At 40.4% G+C, this 19,550-nt stretch overlaps 1 protein-coding gene, 7 non-coding genes and 2 pseudogenes across 9 annotated transcripts; all 10 read right to left on the bottom strand.

Moving 5' to 3' along the window:
- Positions 1–134: 134 nt before the first annotated feature.
- On the bottom strand, positions 135–3,120 carry LOC131358028 (uncharacterized). 2 transcript variants are annotated; one of them, XM_058397509.1, is made up of 2 exons: positions 2,878–3,120; positions 135–2,254 (listed from the first exon to the last, which is right to left on the bottom strand). In XM_058397509.1, the coding sequence occupies exon 2, from the start codon at positions 1,363–1,365 to the stop codon at positions 904–906; it is 462 nt and encodes a 153-aa protein (XP_058253492.1). In that variant the 5' UTR covers positions 1,366–2,254; positions 2,878–3,120; the 3' UTR covers positions 135–903. The 2 variants fall into 2 exon arrangements, with proteins under 2 accessions (XP_058253492.1, XP_058253491.1); XM_058397508.1 differs by having other exon boundaries at positions 2,878–3,118.
- A 1,055-nt stretch (positions 3,121–4,175) lies between these two features.
- On the bottom strand, positions 4,176–4,294 carry LOC131358420 (5S ribosomal RNA). Its single transcript, XR_009205421.1, has one exon. It is a non-coding gene; the product is annotated as a 5S ribosomal RNA (ribosomal RNA).
- Positions 4,295–5,570: 1,276 nt separating this feature from the next.
- LOC131358421 (5S ribosomal RNA) lies at positions 5,571–5,689 on the bottom strand. Its single transcript, XR_009205422.1, has one exon. It is a non-coding gene; the product is annotated as a 5S ribosomal RNA (ribosomal RNA).
- A 1,412-nt stretch (positions 5,690–7,101) lies between these two features.
- LOC131358485 (5S ribosomal RNA) lies at positions 7,102–7,210 on the bottom strand (annotated as a pseudogene).
- A 1,287-nt stretch (positions 7,211–8,497) lies between these two features.
- LOC131358422 (5S ribosomal RNA) lies at positions 8,498–8,616 on the bottom strand. Its single transcript, XR_009205423.1, has one exon. It is a non-coding gene; the product is annotated as a 5S ribosomal RNA (ribosomal RNA).
- A 1,304-nt stretch (positions 8,617–9,920) lies between these two features.
- LOC131358423 (5S ribosomal RNA) lies at positions 9,921–10,039 on the bottom strand. Its single transcript, XR_009205424.1, has one exon. It is a non-coding gene; the product is annotated as a 5S ribosomal RNA (ribosomal RNA).
- A 1,265-nt stretch (positions 10,040–11,304) lies between these two features.
- Positions 11,305–11,423, bottom strand: LOC131358425 (5S ribosomal RNA). The gene has a single exon (XR_009205426.1). It is a non-coding gene; the product is annotated as a 5S ribosomal RNA (ribosomal RNA).
- Positions 11,424–12,729: 1,306 nt separating this feature from the next.
- On the bottom strand, positions 12,730–12,838 carry LOC131358454 (5S ribosomal RNA; annotated as a pseudogene).
- A 1,298-nt stretch (positions 12,839–14,136) lies between these two features.
- Positions 14,137–14,255, bottom strand: LOC131358426 (5S ribosomal RNA). Its single transcript, XR_009205427.1, has one exon. It is a non-coding gene; the product is annotated as a 5S ribosomal RNA (ribosomal RNA).
- Positions 14,256–15,538: 1,283 nt separating this feature from the next.
- LOC131358427 (5S ribosomal RNA) lies at positions 15,539–15,657 on the bottom strand. The gene has a single exon (XR_009205428.1). It is a non-coding gene; the product is annotated as a 5S ribosomal RNA (ribosomal RNA).
- Positions 15,658–19,550: the final 3,893 nt, after the last annotated feature.

Raw genomic sequence — 19,550 nt, forward strand, 5'->3', positions numbered from 1 at the left:
GGCAGTTGTCCATTTCAAACCAATCCACAAGCTGCAGAACGTACTGGCAGTGAGGTGGCTTTGATAGCATTTGCATTAGTCAAAGTCAAAGTCAAAGAAGCTTTATTGTCACTTCAACCATATATAGCTGATGCAGTACACAGTGAATTGAAACAACGTTCCTCCTAGACCAGAGGTGCTACACATAACACAGACAAAGTACAGTGACGCGGACAAACATAAAGCTAAACATAGAGATAAAACTAAACTATACTTAAGGTGCAAGAAATAAACTAGACATACAACAGAAGTGCACAGGACGACAAGACAAGACAGTGCAGACAAACAACATATAGACATGCAGATATAAAACTGACACTTTGCGCAAAGAACAGTGTATACAGTGAATATAAATATGAAATTGACATGTAAACAGGATTAATATAAAGTGAAATGTAAAGTGAATGTGCATGCAAACAGGACAATTTAGTATGTGTGTGTGTGTGTCCAGCACAGTTCAGTTCCTCTTGGAACACAGTTCTCAGCTTTTGTGCATGTGCGTTATGTATGTGTGTGCGAGTACATGTCCAGCACAGTTCAGTTCTCTGTTGAGATCAGATCTTGGTTGTACGTGTGTGTGTGTGTGTCCAGCTCAGCTCAGTTCTCTGTTGAGATCAGATCTTGGTTGTACGTGTGTGTGTGTGTGTCCAGCTCAGCTCAGTTCTATGTTGAGATCAGATCTTGGTTGTGTGTGTGTGTGTGTGTCCAGCTCAGCTCAGTTCTCTGTTGAGATATCTGAAAGCCTCAGGGAAGTATCTGTTCAACAGTTTGGTTGTGCGGGTCCGAATGCTTCGGTACCTCTTTCCAGATGGTAGAAGGGTGAAGAGTGCATGTGAGGGGTGTGTGGGATCATCCACAATGCTGTTAGCTTTGCGGATGCAGCGAGTGGAGTAAATGTCTGCGGATGCAGCTGTTAAGGATGCTCTCGATGGTCCCTCTGTAGAAGGTGGTCAGGATGGGAGGTAGGAGATGAGCCTTCCTCAGCCTTCGCAGGAAATAGAGACGCTGCTGGGCTTTCCTGGTGATGGAGCTGGTGTTGAGTGACCAGGTGAGGTCCTCTGCCAGGTGGACACCAAGGAATTTGGTGCTCTTGACGATCTCCACGATGGACCCATCAATGTTCAGTGGAGAATGTTCACTCTTTGCTCTCCTGAAGTCAACAACCATCTCTTTAGTCTTGTCGACGTTCAGAGACAGGTTATTGACTTTACACCAGGCTGTTAGATGTTGCACCTCCTCTCTATATGCTGACTCGTCGTTCTTGCTGATGAGACCCACCACGGTCGTGTCATCGGCGAACTTGATGATATGATTAGAGCTGTGCATTGCTGCACAGTCGTGAGTCAGCAGAGTGAACAGCAGTGGACTGAGCACACAGCCCTCAGTGTGGTGGTGCTGGAGATGCTGTTCCCGATCCGGACTGACCGAGGTCTTCCAGTCAGGAAATCCAGGATCCAATTGCAGAGGGAGGTGTTGATACCCAGCAGACTCAGCTTCTAGATCAGGTGCTGAGGAATGATCGTATTGAATGCTGAACTGAAGTCAATGAACAGCATTCGTAGGTAAGTGTATTTATTGTCCAGGTGTGTGAGGGCCAGATGGAGGGTTGTGGTGATGGCATCGTCTGTGGATCGATTTGGACGATACGCAAACTGCATGGGGTCAAGTGACGGGGGCAGCAGGTTCTTAATGTGTCTCATGACGAGCCTCTCGAAGCACTTCATGTTGATGGGTGTGAGTGCAACGGGACGGTAGTCATTGAGACAGGACACTGGAGACTTTTTCGGCACGGGGATGATAGTGGTTGACTTTAGGCACGTTGGGACGACGGCGCTGCTCGGGGAGATGTTGAAGATGTCCGTGAAGACGTCTACTAGCTGTTCTGCACATTCCCTGAGCACTCTGCCAGAATTGTTGTCTGGTCCAGCAGCTTTCCGTGGGTTAACTCTGTGTAGAGTTTTCCTCACATCAGCCGTGGTGAGACAGAGCACCTGGTCCTCTGAAGAAGGGCTGGTCTTCCTCGCTGTCACGTCATTTTGTGCCTCGAACCGAGCGTAGAAGCTGTTCAGCACATCTGGAAGGGAGGCATCACTGTCACAGGCAGGTGGAGCTGGCCTGTAGTTGGTGATGGACTGGATGCCTTGCCACATGTGCCGAGTGTCGCCGCTGCTGGCATTAAAGCCACCTCTAGATGGAGCTTGCAGGTCTCGCCAGGCTAGCAATTAAAAAACAAACACACATAAAATTAGCATAGTTTGTGAAATCTGAATCTATAGATGCAGTATATGAAACCTAGATGCTGCTGTGAGCTAAGACTAATGTGACTGAACTGAGGAGAATTAGACTTTCAAAGAAAGATTTTTGCAGCATATGGATGGAAGAATCACAAAGAACAAGTATAAAAAAAGACGACATTACTTTTTATAGGAATTACTTTGCTGTTTAGTGTTTCTTCATCTCAATCTCAGTTCTTCACTAATGTATGTGATATCCTGGAGGTCATGTGATGTCCAGTAAGATGTATTACCATGGTGAAAGTACGCCAGTTTGAAGGATCAGTTACCTTTAGCTCACATCATGTTACTTGATCAATTTATAATGAATATGTTGTTGCTTATATGTGATTTGATGTAATCTAGTTATTGACCCTAACTGTCTGATTGGGGTGGGGGTGTTGACTTATGAAAGTAGTCAGGAACAGTAACTAATGCTGCATCTAGGATTCTTATACTGGAAAATGACAGCAAGGTGCATTAGTTTTGCATAGTTTTGGTCTTTAAATCAATTGTAAACAGGACTTTATTGCTACTATCACAGCAGTCAAGTAAGGTTACTTACAACGGTGATGTACAGGTCCGAGCCATCCTTACGGAGGTGTTTAATGGCAACCTACAAACAAAACAAAAACAAAACACCCCTGTGAAGTGTAGCAGTGGACAGATGGAAAACTTTCAAAATAGACCCTGTAATCGGTATCGGTCGATACAGCTTCTAGTGATCGGAGATCGGTAATCGGCCACAAAAATCCTGATCGGAGCACCCCTAATGGAATCCAAAATGAAGGACTCTGTTGACCCTGTATCTCTCAAAACCCTCACCGGTACACTCTCACGTCCCTCTAAAAGAGAAATAAACCCTTCCAAAATGAATGGTGCATACCCTTTATTTAATTTCAGAACAGATTGCTGCGAGAGAAAGTAAGGTGTCTTTGAACAGGCTATTACCACTTCATTCACAAATACTTTTCTTGCTTCAATTATTACTTCGATAAAAACAATTCAGAGCAACAATTTAAATGCCGCAACAACTACAAGAGCCACATGTCTGCTCTCTTCTTCTTTGTTCAGGAGTTGGACGCATTACCGCCACCAGCTGAACTGGAGAGTGGGGCCGGCTTCCAACGCGAGCGAGTGAGAGAGCGCGTGAGTGCGTGCGCTCTCTCTCTCTCTCTCTCTCTCTCTCTCTGCGTTTACAGCATTTGCTAGACGAGTCTATCAAAGGGGATTTTACACAAGTGCTTGAATTGGAAACTTCAGAACATATCTAGAAATAAAGAACACTGTACACAATCTGAACAAACCTGCAACATCCAATTGTTTGTTGGAGCATCTAAGACGCTCATGTTATAAGTGCAAATGCTACTACTACGACTGTTACGGACAGGAATCATAGTAGTAGTAGTAGCAGTAGTAAGAAAAATAATTAACAATAATAACGAAATACACGAATAAAAGAATAATCACGAGATTGGTATCATCAAGAAATGTGACTATGATATCTGCTACGTGAAGTCCGTCCATTCTAGAAACATACACCCTCCGAAATAAATAACTTTATGTAAAAAAAAGTTTCTTTATAAGAAAATAGAATAATAATTGTATTTTAAAGGAATATGCGAGTGATTGTTTGAATGAATGAATGAATGAATGAATGAATGAATGAATGAATGAAGTGGAAAATAAATAAGGTAGGGATAATTCTGTGATTTGAGCATGAATTTGTGTCGAGGTGATTGATTGCTTGTTGATTTTGTCAGATGTGTCTCTGTGTGTGATCTCTGTGTAGTAATAAATGAATGCAAGTTGAAGGTGTTTTTGAGTTTGAAAAGTTGCAGTAGAGACTTTTGACGGTGAAAAAGCTTACAGCACCTGGTATTCCCAGGCGGTCTCCCATCCAAGTACTAACCAGGCCCGACCCTGCTTAGCTTCCGAGATCGGACGAGATCGGGCGTTCTCAGGGTGGTATGGCCGTAAGCGAGAGAGCCCTTTCAATAAGGGCTCTTTATAGTGTACGATGTAGATGACTCCGTTTCTTTTCTTTTTTTCTTTTATTTATTTTAAAGTCACTCATTCGCGTCTCAGTTTGCTGTTGGGTGGAGAGAACAACCGCATCATCCATATCAAACTTTCTGTCTCACCACCTGCAACCCACACGCGCCTCTCCACCTCTTGGGATTACTAACACTTAATGACATCTTACTCTGCTTAATTTGACAAAATATTTAAACAGGCACGTTGCACGCTGCATCTTAGCTTCTTGCTTTATTTTCATGCCACATCAATAAAACACTTGACATAAGACAGCAGATTGCTGCGAGAGAAAGTAAGGTGTCTTTGAACAGGCTATTACCACTTCATCCACAAATACTTTTCTTGCTTCAATTATTACTTCGTTAAAAACAATTCAGAGCAACAATTTAAATGCCGCAACAACTACAAGAGCCACATGTCTGCTCTCTTCTTCTTTGTTCAGGAGTTGGACGCATTACCGCCACCAGCTGATCTGGAGAGTGGGGCCGGCTTCCAACGCGAGCGAGTGAGAGAGCGCGTGAGTGCGTGCGCTCTCTCTCTCTCTCTCTCTCTCTCTCTCTCTGCGTTTACAGCATTTGCTAGACGAGTCTATCAAAGGGGATTTTACACAAGTGCTTGAATTGGAAACTTCAGAACATATCTAGAAATAAAGAACACTGTACACAATCTGAACAAACCTGCAACATCCAATTGTTTGTTGGAGCATCTAAGACGCTCATGTTATAAGTGCAAATGCTACTACTACGACTGTTACGGACAGGAATCATAGTAGAAGAAGTAGCAGTAGTAAGAAAAATAATTAAAAATAATAACGAAATACACGAATAAAAGAATAATCACGAGATTGGTATCATCAAGAAATGTGACTATGATATCTGCTACGTGAAGTCCGTCCATTCTAGAAACATACACCCTCCGAAATGAATAACTTTATGTAAAAAAAAGTTTCTTCATAAGAAAATAGAATAATAATTGTATTTTAATGGAATATGCGAGTGATTGTTTGAATGAATGAATGAATGAATGAATGAATGAAGTGGAAAATAAATAAGGTAGGGATAATTCTGTGATTTGAGCATGAATTTGTGTCGAGGTGATTGATTGCTTGTTGATTTTGTCACATGTGTCTCTGTGTGTGATCTCTGTGTAGTAATAAATGAATGCAAGTTGAAGGTGTTTTTGAGTTTGAAAAGTTGCAGTAGAGACTTTTGACGGTGAAAAAGCTTACAGCACCTGGTATTCCCAGGCGGTCTCCCATCCAAGTACTAACCAGGCCCGACCCTGCTTAGCTTCCGAGATCGGACGAGATCGGGCGTTCTCAGGGTGGTATGGCCGTAAGCGAGAGTGCACTTTCAATAAGGGCTCTTTATAGTGTACGATGTAGATGACTCCGTTTCTTTTCTTTTTTTATTTGATTTATTTTAAAGTCACTCATTCGCGTCTCAGTTTGCTGTTGGGTGGAGAGAACAACCGCTTCATCCATATCAAACTTTCTGTCTCACCACCTGCAACCCACACGCGCCTCTCCACCTCTTGGGATTACTAACACTTAATGACATCTTACTCTGCTTAATTTGACAAAATATTTAAACAGGCACGTTGCACGCTGCATCTTAGCTTCTTGCTTTCTTTTCATGCCACATCAATAAAACACTTGACATAACACAGCAGATTGCTGCGAGAGAAAGTAAGGTGTCTTTGAACAGGCTATTACCACTTCATCCACAAAAACTTTTCTTGCTTCAATTATTACTTCGTTAAAAACAATTCAGAGCAACAATTTAAATGCCGCAACAACTACAAGAGCCACATGTCTGCTCTCTTCTTCTTTGTTCAGGAGTTGGACGCATTACCGCCACCAGCTGATCTGGAGAGTGGGGCCGGCTTCCAACGCGAGCGAGTGAGAGAGCGCGTGAGTGCGTGCGCTCTCTCTGTCTCTCTCTCTCTCTCTCTCTTTCTCTCTCTCTCTTTCTCTCTCTCTCTCTCTCTCTCTGCGTTTACAGCATTTGCTAGACGAGTCTATCAAAGGGGATTTTACACAAGTGCTTGAATTGGAAACTTCAGAACATATCTAGAAATAAAGAACACTACACAATCTGAACAAACCTGCAACATCCAATTGTTTGTTGGAGCATCTAAGACGCTCATGTTATAAGTGCAAATGCTACTACTACGACTGTTACGGACAGGAATCATAGTAGTAGTAGTAGCAGTAGTAAGAAAAATAATTAAAAATAATAACGAAATTCATGAATAAAAGAATAATCACGAGATTGGTATCATCAAGAAATGTGACTATGATATCTGCTACGTGAAGTCCGTCCATTCTAGAAACATACACCCTCCGAAATAAATAACTTTATGTAAAAAAAAGTGACTATGATATCTGCTACGTGAAGTCCGTCCATTCTCGAAACATACAGCCTCCGAAATAAATAATTTTCTGTAAAAAAAAGTTTCTTTATAAGAAAATAGAATAATAATTGTAGTTTAAAGGAATATGCGAGTGATTGTTTGAATGAATGAATGAATGAATGAATGAATGAATGAATGAATGAATGAATGAAGTGGAAAATGAATAAGGTAGGGATAATTCTGTGATTTGAGCATGAATTTGTGTCGAGGTGATTGATTGCTTGTTGATTTTGTCACATGTGTCTCTGTGTGTGATCTCTGTGTAGTAATAAATGAATGCAAGTTGAAGGTGTTTTTGAGTTTGAAAAGTTGCAGTAGAGACTTTTGACGGTGAAAAAGCTTACAGCACCGGGTATTCCCAGGCGGTCTCCCATCCAAGTACTAACCAGGCCCGACCCTCCTTAGCTTCCGAGATCGGGCGTTCTCAGGGTGGTATGGCCGTTAGCGAGAAAGCAGTTTCAATGAGGGCTCTTTATAGTGTACGATGTAGATGACTCCGTTCCTTTTCTTTTCTTTTTTTATTTTATTTATTTTAAAGTCACTCATTCGCGTCTCAGTTTGCTGTTGGGTGGAGAGAACAACCGCTTCATCCATATCAAACTTTCTGTCTCACCACCTGCAACCCACACGCGCCTCTCCACCTCTTGGGATTACTAACACTTAATGACATCTTACTCTGCTTAATTTGACAAAATATTTAAACAGGCACGTTGCACGCTGCATCTCAGCTTCTTGCTTTATTTTCATGCCACATCAAAAAAACACTTGACATAAGACAGAAGATTGCTGCGAGAGAAAGTAAGGTGTCTTTGAACAGGCTATTACCACTTCATCCACAAATACTTCTCTTGCTTCAATTATTACTTCGTTAAAAACAATTCAGAGCAACAATTTAAATGCCGCAACAACTACAAGAGCCACATGTCTGCTCTCTTCTTCTTTGTTCAGGAGTTGGACGCATTACCGCCACCAGCTGATCTGGAGAGTGGGGCCGGCTTCCAACGCGAGCGAGTGAGAGAGCGCGTGAGTGCGTGCGCTCTCTCTCTCTCTCTCTCTCTCTCTCTCTCTCTGCGTTTACAGCATTTGCTAGACGAGTCTATCAAAGGGGATTTTACACAAGTGCTTGAATTGGAAACTTCAGAACATATCTAGAAATAAAGAACACTGTACACAATCTGAACAAACCTGCAACATCCAATTGTTTGTTGGAGCATCTAAGACGCTCATGTTATAAGTGCAAATGCTACTACTACGACTGTTACGGACAGGAATCATAGTAGAAGAAGTAGCAGTAGTAAGAAAAATAATTAAAAATAATAACGAAATACACGAATAAAAGAATAATCACGAGATTGGTATCATCAAGAAATGTGACTATGATATCTGCTACGTGAAGTCCGTCCATTCTAGAAACATACACCCTCCGAAATGAATAACTTTATGTAAAAAAAAGTTTCTTCATAAGAAAATAGAATAATAATTGTATTTTAATGGAATATGCGAGTGATTGTTTGAATGAATGAATGAATGAATGAATGAATGAATGAAGTGGAAAATAAATAAGGTAGGGATAATTCTGTGATTTGAGCATGAATTTGTGTCGAGGTGATTGATTGCTTGTTGATTTTGTCACATGTGTCTCTGTGTGTGATCTCTGTGTAGTAATAAATGAATGCAAGTTGAAGGTGTTTTTGAGTTTGAAAAGTTGCAGTAGAGACTTTTGACGGTGAAAAAGCTTACAGCACCTGGTATTCCCAGGCGGTCTCCCATCCAAGTACTAACCAGGCCCGACCCTGCTTAGCTTCCGAGATCGGACGAGATCGGGCGTTCTCAGGGTGGTATGGCCGTAAGCGAGAGAGCACTTTCAATAAGGGCTCTTTATAGTGTACGATGTAGATGACTCCGTTTCTTTTCTTTTTTTATTTGATTTATTTTAAAGTCACTCATTCGCGTCTCAGTTTGCTGTTGGGTGGAGAGAACAACCGCTTCATCCATATCAAACTTTCTGTCTCACCACCTGCAACCCACACGCGCCTCTCCACCTCTTGGGATTACTAACACTTAATGACATCTTACTCTGCTTAATTTGACAAAATATTTAAACAGGCACGTTGCACGCTGCATCTTAGCTTCTTGCTTTCTTTTCATGCCACATCAATAAAACACTTGACATAACACAGCAGATTGCTGCGAGAGAAAGTAAGGTGTCTTTGAACAGGCTATTACCACTTCATCCACAAATACTTTTCTTGCTTCAATTATTACTTCGTTAAAAACAATTCAGAGCAACAATTTAAATGCCGCAACAACTACAAGAGCCACATGTCTGCTCTCTTCTTCTTTGTTCAGGAGTTGGACGCATTACCGCCACCAGCTGAACTGGAGAGTGGGGCCGGCTTCCAACGCGAGCGAGTGAGAGAGCGCGTGAGTGCGTGCGCGCTCTCTCTCTCTCTCTCTCTCTCTCTGCGTTTACAGCATTTGCTAGACGAGTCTATCAAAGGGGATTTTACACAAGTGCTTGAATTGGAAACTTCAGAACATATCTAGAAATAAAGAACACTGTACACAATCTGAACAAACCTGCAACATCCAATTGTTTGTTGGAGCATCTAAGACGCTCATGTTATAAGTGCAAATGCTACTACTACGACTGTTACGGACAGGAATCATAGTAGTAGTAGTAGCAGTAGTAAGAAAAATAATTAAAAATAATAACGAAATACACGAATAAAAGAATAATCACGAGATTGGTATCATCAAGAAATGTGACTATGATATCTGCTACGTGAAGTCCGTCCATTCTAGAAACATACACCCTCCGAAATGAATAACTTTATGTAAAAAAAAGTTTCTTCATAAGAAAATAGAATAATAATTGTATTTTAATGGAATATGCGCGTGATTGTTTGAATGAATGAATGAATGAATGAATGAATGAATGAATGAATGAATGAATGAATGAATGAATGAAGTGGAAAATAAATAAGGTAGGGATAATTCTGTGATTTGAGCATGAATTTGTGTCGAGGTGATTGATTGCTTGTTGATTTTGTCACATGTGTCTCTGTGTGTGATCTCTGTGTAGTAATAAATGAATGCAAGTTGAAGGTGTTTTTGAGTTTGAAAAGTTGCAGTAGAGACTTTTGACGGTGAAAAAGCTTACAGCACCTGGTATTCCCAGGCGGTCTCCCATCCAAGTACTAACCAGGCCCGACCCTGCTTAGCTTCCGAGATCGGACGAGATCGGGCGTTCTCAGGGTGGTATGGCCGTAAGCGAGAGAGCACTTTCAATAAGGGCTCTTTATAGTGTACGATGTAGATGACTCCGTTTCTTTTCTTTTTTTATTTGATTTATTTTAAAGTCACTCATTCGCGTCTCAGTTTGCTGTTGGGTGGAGAGAACAACCGCTTCATCCATATCAAACTTTCTGTCTCACCACCTGCAACCCACACGCGCCTCTCCACCTCTTGGGATTACTAACACTTAATGACATCTTACTCTGCTTAATTTGACAAAATATTTAAACAGGCACGTTGCACGCTGCATCTTAGCTTCTTGCTTTATTTTCATGCCACATCAATAAAACACTTGACATACAGCAGATTGCTGCGAGAGAAAGTAAGGTGTCTTTGAACAGGCTATTACCACTTCATCCACATATACTTTTCTTGCTTCAATTATTACTTCGTTAAAAACAATTCAGAGCAACAATTTAAATGCCGCAACAACTACAAGAGCCACATGTCTGCTCTCTTCTTCTTTGTTCAGGAGTTGGACGCATTACCGCCACCAGCTGAACTGGAGAGAGGGGCCGGCTTCCAACGCGAGCGAGTGAGAGAGCGCGTGAGTGCGTGCGCTCTCTCTCTCTCTCTCTCTCTCTCTCTGCGTTTACAGCATTTGCTAGACGAGTCTATCAAAGGGGATTTTACACAAGTGCTTGAATTGGAAACTTCAGAACATATCTAGAAATAAAGAACACTGTACACAATCTGAACAAACCTGCAACATCCAATTGTTTGTTGGAGCATCTAAGACGCTCATGTGATAAGTGCAAATGCTACTACTACGACTGTTACGGACAGGAATCATAGTAGAAGAAGTAGCAGTAGTAAGAAAAATAATTAAAAATAATAACGAAATACACGAATAAAAGAATAATCACGAGATTGGTATCATCAAGAAATGTGACTATGATATCTGCTACGTGAAGTCCGTCCATTCTAGAAACATACACCCTCCGAAATGAATAACTTTATGTAAAAAAAAGTTTCTTCATAAGAAAATAGAATAATAATTGTATTTTAATGGAATATGCGAGTGATTGTTTGAATGAATGAATGAATGAATGAATGAAGTGGAAAATAAATAAGGTAGGGATAATTCTGTGATTTGAGCATGAATTTGTGTCGAGGTGATTGATTGCTTGTTGATTTTGTCACATGTGTCTCTGTGTGTGATCTCTGTGTAGTAATAAATGAATGCAAGTTGAAGGTGTTTTTGAGTTTGAAAAGTTGCAGTAGAGACTTTTGACGGTGAAAAAGCTTACAGCACCTGGTATTCCCAGGCGGTCTCCCATCCAAGTACTAACCAGGCCCGACCCTGCTTAGCTTCCGAGATCGGACGAGATCGGGCGTTCTCAGGGTGGTATGGCCGTAAGCGAGAGAACAGTTTCAATAAGGGCTCTTTATAGTGTACGATGTAGATGACTCCGTTTCTTTTCTTTTCTTTTTTTATTTGATTTATTTTAAAGTCACTCATTCGCGTCTCAGTTTGCTGTTGGGTGGAGAGAACAACCGCTTCATCCATATCAAACTTTCTGTCTCACCACCTGCAACCCACACGCGCCTCTCCACCTCTTGGGATTACTAACACTTAATGACATCTTACTCTGCTTAATTTGACAAAATATTTAAACAGGCACGTTGCACGCTGCATCTTAGCTTCTTGCTTTATTTTCATGCCACATCAATAAAACACTTGACATACAGCAGATTGCTGCGAGAGAAAGTAAGGTGTCTTTGAACAGGCTATTACCACTTCATCCACATATACTTTTCTTGCTTCAATTATTACTTCGTTAAAAACAATTCAGAGCAACAATTTAAATGCCGCAACAACTACAAGAGCCACATGTCTGCTCTCTTCTTCTTTGTTCAGGAGTTGGACGCATTACCGCCACCAGCTGAACTGGAGAGTGGGGCCGGCTTCCAACGCGAGCGAGTGAGAGAGCGCGTGAGTGCGTGCGCTCTCTCTCTCTCTCTCTCTCTCTCTCTCTCTCTCTGCGTTTACAGCATTTGCTAGACGAGTCTATCAAAGGGGATTTTACACAAGTGCTTGAATTGGAAACTTCAGAACATATCTAGAAATAAAGAACACTGTACACAATCTGAACAAACCTGCAACATCCAATTGTTTGTTGGAGCATCTAAGACGCTCATGTTATAAGTGCAAATGCTACTACTACGACTGTTACGGACAGGAATCATAGTAGTAGTAGTAGCAGTAGTAAGAAAAATAATTAAAAATAATAACGAAATACACGAATAAAAGAATAATCACGAGATTGGTATCATCAAGAAATGTGACTATGATATCTGCTACGTGAAGTCCGTCCATTCTAGAAACATACACCCTCCGAAATAAATAACTTTATGTAAAAAAAAGTTTCTTTATAAGAAAATAGAATAATAATTGTAGTTTAAAGGAATATGCGAGTGATTGTTTGAATGAATGAATGAATGAATGAATGAATGAATGAATGAATGAATGAATGAATGAAGTGGAAAATAAATAAGGTAGGGATAATTCTGTGATTTGAGCATGAATTTGTGTCGAGGTGATTGATTGCTTGTTGATTTTGTCACATGTGTCTCTGTGTGTGATCTCTGTGTAGTAATAAATGAATGCAAGTTGAAGGTGTTTTTGAGTTTGAAAAGTTGCAGTAGAGACTTTTGACGGTGAAAAAGCTTACAGCACCTGGTATTCCCAGGCGGTCTCCCATCCAAGTACTAACCAGGCCCGACCCTGCTTAGCTTCCGAGATCGGGCGTTCTCAGGGTGGTATGGCCGTAAGCGAGAGAGCACTTTCAATAAGGGCTCTTTATAGTGTACGATGTAGATGACTCCGTTTCTTTTCTTTTCTTTTTTTCTTTTATTTATTTTAAAGTCACTCATTCGCGTCTCAGTTTGCTGTTGGGTGGAGAGAACAACCGCTTCATCCATATCAAACTTTCTGTCTCACCACCTGCAACCCACACGCGCCTCTCCACCTCTTGGGATTACTAACACTTAATGACATCTTACTCTGCTTAATTTGACAAAATATTTAAACAGGCACGTTGCACGCTGCATCTCAGCTTCTTGCTTTATTTTCATGCCACATCAATAAAACACTTGACATACAGCAGATTGCTGCGAGAGAAAGTAAGGTGTCTTTGAACAGGCTATTACCACTTCATCCACAAATACTTTTCTTGCTTCAATTATTACTTCGTTAAAAACAATTCAGAGCAACAATTTAAATGCCGCAACAACTACAAGAGCCACATGTCTGCTCTCTTCTTCTTTGTTCAGGAGTTGGACGCATTACCGCCACCAGCTGAACTGGAGAGAGGGGCCGGCTTCCAACGCGAGCGAGTGAGAGAGCGCGTGAGTGCGTGCGCTCTCTCTCTCTCTCTCTCTCTCTCTCTCTCTCTCTCTCTCTCTCTCTCTCTGCGTTTACAGCATTTGCTAGACGAGTCTATCAAAGGGGATTTTACACAAGTGCTTGAATTGGAAACTTCAGAACATATCTAGAAATAAAGAACACTGTACACAATCTGAACAAACCTGCAACATCCAATTGTTTGTTGGAGCATCTAAGACGCTCATGTTATAAGTGCAAATGCTACTACTACGACTGTTACGGACAGGAATCATAGTAGTAGTAGTAGCAGTAGTAAGAAAAATAATTAAAAATAATAACGAAATACACGAATAAAAGAATAATCACGAGATTGGTATCATCAAGGAATGTGACTATGATATCTGCTACGTGAAGTCCGTCCATTCTAGAAACATACACCCTCCGAAATAAATAACTTTATGTAAAAAAAAGTTTCTTAATAAGAAAATAGAATAATAATTGTAGTTTAAAGGAATATGCGAGTGATTGTTTGAATGAATGAATGAATGAATGAATGAATGAAGTGGAAAATAAATAAGGTAGGGATAATTCTGTGATTTGAGCATGAATTTGTGTCGAGGTGATTGATTGCTTGTTGATTTTGTCACATGTGTCTCTGTGTGTGATCTCTGTGTAGTAATAAATGAATGCAAGTTGAAGGTGTTTTTGAGTTTGAAAAGTTGCAGTAGAGACTTTTGACGGTGAAAAAGCTTACAGCACCTGGTATTCCCAGGCGGTCTCCCATCCAAGTACTAACCAGGCCCGACCCTGCTTAGCTTCCGAGATCGGACGAGATCGGGCGTTCTCAGGGTGGTATGGCCGTAAGCGAGAGAGCACTTTCAATAAGGGCTCTTTATAGTGTACGATGTAGATGACTCCGTTTCTTTTCTTTTTTTATTTGATTTATTTTAAAGTCACTCATTCGCGTCTCAGTTTGCTGTTGGGTGGAGAGAACAACCGCTTCATCCATATCAAACTTTCTGTCTCACCACCTGCAACCCACACGCGCCTCTCCACCTCTTGGGATTACTAACACTTAATGACATCTTACTCTGCTTAATTTGACAAAATATTTAAACAGGCACGTTGCACGCTGCATCTTAGCTTCTTGCTTTATTTTCATGCCACATCAATAAAACACTTGACATACAGCAGATTGCTGCGAGAGAAAGTAAGGTGTCTTTGAACAGGCTATTACCACTTCATCCACATATACTTTTCTTGCTTCAATTATTACTTCGTTAAAAACAATTCAGAGCAACAATTTAAATGCCGCAACAACTACAAGAGCCACATGTCTGCTCTCTTCTTCTTTGTTCAGGAGTTGGACGCATTACCGCCACCAGCTGAACTGGAGAGAGGGGCCGGCTTCCAACGCGAGCCAGTGAGAGAGCGCGTGAGTGCGTGCGCTCTCTCTCTCTCTCTCTCTCTCTCTGCGTTTACGGCATTTGCTAGACGAGTCTATCAAAGGGGATTTTACACAAGTGCTTGAATTGGAAACTTCAGAACATATCTAGAAATAAAGAACACTGTACACAATCTGAACAAACCTGCAACATCCAATTGTTTGTTGGAGCATCTAAGACGCTCATGTGATAAGTGCAAATGCTACTACTACGACTGTTACGGACAGGAATCATAGTAGTAGTAGTAGCAGTAGTAAGAAAAATAATTAAAAATAATAACGAAATACACGAATAAAAGAATAATCACGAGATTGGTATCATCAAGAAATGTGACTATGATATCTGCTACGTGAAGTCCGTCCATTCTAGAAACATACAGCCTCCGAAATAAATAACTTTATGTAAAAAAAAGTTTCTAAATTAGAAAATAGAATAATAATTGTAGTTTAAAGGAATATGCGAGTGAATGAATGAATGAATGAATGAATGAATGAATGAATGAATGAATGAATGAATGAAGTGGAAAATAAATAAGGTAGGGATAATTCTGTGATTTGAGCATGAATTTGTGTCGAGGTGATTGATTGCTTGTTGATTTTGTCACATGTGTCTCTGTGTGTGATCTCTGTGTAGTAATAAATGAATGCAAGTTGAAGGTGTTTTTGAGTTTGAAAAGTTGCAGTAGAGACTTTTGACGGTGAAAAAGCTTACAGCACCTGGTATTCCCAGGCGGTCTCCCATCCAAGTACTAACCAGGCCCGACCCTGCTTAGCTTCCGAGATCGGACGAGATCGGGCGTTCTCAGGGTGGTATGGCCGTAAGCGAAAGAGCATTTTCAATAAGGGCTCTTTATAGTGTACGATGTAGATGACTCCGTTTCTTTTCTTTTCTTTTTTTATTTGATTTATTTTAAAGTCACTCATTCGCGTCTCAGTTTGCTGTTGGGTGGAGAGAACAACCGCTTCATCCATATCAAACTTTCTGTCTCACCACCTGCAACCCACACGCGCCTCTCCACCTCTTGGGATTACTAACACTTAATGACATCTTACTCTGCTTAATTTGACAAAATATTTAAACAGGCACGTTGCACGCTGCATCTCAGCTTCTTGCTTTATTTTCATGCCACATCAATAAAACACTTGACATAAGACAGAAGATTGCTGCGAGAGAAAGTAAGGTGTCTTTGAACAGGCTATTACCACTTCATCCACAAATACTTTTCTTGCTTCAATTATTACTTCGTTAAAAACAATTCAGAGCAACAATTTAAATGCCGCAACAACTACAAGAGCCACATGTCTGCTCTCTTCTTCTTTGTTCAGGAGTTGGACGCATTACCGCCACCAGCTGAACTGGAGAGAGGGGCCGGCTTCCAACGCGAGCGAGTGAGAGAGCGCGTGAGTGCGTGCGCTCTCTCTCTCTCTCTCTCTCTCTCTCTCTCTCTCTCTCTCTGCGTTTACAGCATTTGCTAGACGAGTCTATCAAAGGGGATTTTACACAAGTGCTTGAATTGGAAACTTCAGAACATATCTAGAAATAAAGAACACTGTACACAATCTGAACAAACCTGCAACATCCAGTTGTTTGTTGGAGCATCTAAGACGCTCATGTTATAAGTGCAAATGCTACTACTACGACTGTTACGGACAGGAATCATAGTAGTAGTAGTAGCAGTAGTAAGAAAAATAATTAAAAATAATGACGAAATACACGAATAAAAGAATAATCACGAGATTGGTATCATCAAGAAATGTGACTATGATATCTGCTACGTGAAGTCCGTCCATTCTAGAAACATACACCCTCCGAAAAAATAACGTTGAAAACAAAAAAGTTTCTTAATGAGAAAATAGAGTTATAATTGTTTTTTAATGGAATATGCGCGATTCGTCACTCCAGAGAACGCGTCTCCACTGCTCTAGAGTCCAGTGGCGGCGTGCTTTACACCACTGCATCCGACGCTTTGCATTGCACTTGGTGATGTATGGCTTGGATGCAGCTGCTCGGCCATGGAAACCCATTCCATGAAGCTCTCTGCGCACTGTTCTTGAGCTAATCTGAAGGCCACATGAAGTTTGGAGGTCTGTAGCGATTGACTCTGCAGAAAGTTGGCGACCTCTTCGCACTATGCGCCTCAGCATCCGCTGACCCCGCTCCGTCAGTTTACGTGGCCTACCACTTCGTGGCTGAGTTGCTGTCGTTCCCAAACACTTCCACGTTCTTATAATACAGCTGACAGTTGACTGTGGAATATTTAGGAGCGAGGAAATTTCACGACTGGATTTGTTGCACAGGTGCCATCCTATCACAGTTCCACGCTGGAATTCACTGAGCTCCTGAGAGCGACCCATTCTTTCACAAATGTTTGTAAAAACAGTCTGCATGCCTAGGTGCTTGATTTTATACACCTGTGGCCATGGAAGTGATTGGAACACCTGATTCTGATTATTTGGATGGATGAGCGAATACTTTTGGCAATATAGTGTGTGTGTATATATATAATACTTTTGGCAATATAGTGTGTGTATATATATATATATATATATATATATATATATATATATATATATATATATATATATACACTCACTCTCCCTCCTCTGAACATGTCCAAACCATCTTAATCTGCCCTCCCTAACTTTGTCCCCCAAACGTCCAACATGTGCTGTCCTTCTGATGTATTCGTTCCAACCAGTAACATAACATTTTAATATATTACATTAAAATATAACATTTTATTAATGAGTTCAAGAAGCTTTAAGTGCCTTCGGCGTGAAGGTGCAGCGTCTATATATTGCTGTGTTCCGTTATGTGACACATCCTCAAGCTTTAATTCTGTGCCCTTTAATCAAAGCATTAAGGACTAGACAAGACACTTTCTGTAGGGGATGGATTCATTTCAATTTATTTGTAGATAATGTAAATATGTTGAGTAATTGTAAACAATTTTATTAATGTGTCTGTAAATAAATAACTTTGATACAGCGTTTCTGTCAACATGTAAATATAAATGACTTTACATGTTTACAGAAACACAATTAAAGTTATATATATTTACATGGTTACAGAAACACTATTAGTAATATAATTCACTTTGTGTTTACTCTTATCTCTGTATTAACCCAGACTCATAATCAGAGTCCTGTATCACCGTGTCCACAGGCTCAGGTCAGTCATATACAGGGTCAGGGGCAGCAGGATCAGAGACGGACATTCACTGATCAGAACATGGCCAAGTGCATGCTGGTGCTGTACTGAAGCATAGATTCCCCGTGCAATATTTTCAAGATGACCGTTAATAATAGCTAGATTTGCAGTTTTATATGAGTATATGAAAGTCTGCTGTATTACTTTTTATGACACTTATAGCTCTTTACCTGATAGTTTCAGGATGCAGACTGTCTGTGGAAAAAGAAGACTAAACACTGCATCCAGAAACCAGGAAAGATAAAAGCTTTAGTCTGAATGTTCAGGACTGCCATTACAGTAGCGTTCTTGTTGATAAAAGATGTACGTTTGATTTGTTTGATTTGGTTTTAAAGTATTTGACTCTGCACTTCTGTTTCTGCCCATTGCAGTAGTGTCTTGCTGCAGTTTTTATAATTCTGTGTCCAGGGCTGTTACTGCTAGTTCTGGCCTATATTGAAAAAAAGAAAGAAAGAAAGTTTTATTAAAGTAGTGACTGTTAATGTTGTATATTAATGCCAGAGAGAGGGAGAGATGTTTATTCATATTATAACAATGGCTTCTTGTCAGAGTCAAAAATCTGTCAACTGAAAATAAGTCTTTAAATTAGAAATTATTTCTAGACTCTTTATTTCTGTCTGTGTGCTAGAGATAGATCAACATCATTATGGAGTTGCATGCCACCTTAAAAGCTGCAGAAGGATTTAGGGTTATTAGACGTAAGCATTGTAGAGTGATACTATAAATGTAATTAAAACAGATTTATTCCACAATTTGCCTCACACAGTTTAAAACTAATTCGGGATGGGGAGTCTGGTTCAATGTCTGTCCTAAACTGTGACCACAGCATCCACTCAGTCTTTGTAAGCACAACCCCAACACTCTGCTCCTCTAGGAAGAAAGCACCATGTCCTCCACACCTGCACAAAACAACTGGAACATTTAAGGACCATTTTAGACATATTACAACTAATTCCTTGGGCAATTAAGGCATCTAACTAACGTATACATTGATATGGATTACATGTAGCTGTGTGTAGTCGCCCATCTTCTCACTTACTCAAGACAGGTTCAAACACTAACCGGCAGAGTCAGTGACGTCACTTTACTGATTGGCTAGAGAAGGGCAGTAGGTTGAGAAGCAGTGGACCAATGCAGACTTTTATCCCGCCACTTAATCTGCATAAAACTCAGAAAAGTGAAGCGTGAATAAACAGAAAATTTAATGACAAGCAAAAAGTAGCAGAAAGAACAAACATCCGTGTAAAGTAAGCAAAAAAAATGTCTGTTTTTAATATTTTTTCTTCTTTTTTTGTTTGTTTTATTTTTTAAATTCTGTTTTCAATTCTGTGATTTGCGTGTTTTATTTTTTTATGTGTATTTTTTTTCACGAGGTATGGAAGTATAATAGTGCCAAAATTCCTGAAAGCAAAATAGCATATTGAATCACATGAACTGAATAAAAACTTGTCAATTTGCAATTTGATCTGAATGAAAAAAATCCTTACAGGATTTACAGGAAATTCA

This window comes from Hemibagrus wyckioides, linkage group LG08, assembly GCF_019097595.1.
Source record: "Hemibagrus wyckioides isolate EC202008001 linkage group LG08, SWU_Hwy_1.0, whole genome shotgun sequence".
Classification (NCBI taxonomy): Eukaryota; Metazoa; Chordata; class Actinopteri; order Siluriformes; family Bagridae; genus Hemibagrus; species Hemibagrus wyckioides.

Bases quoted from the DNA above. Each gene is read 5' to 3' on its own strand.
- LOC131358028 (XM_058397508.1), bottom strand. From the start codon at position 2,189: ATGTGGCAAGGCATCCAGTCCATCACCAACTACAGGCCAGCTCCACCT.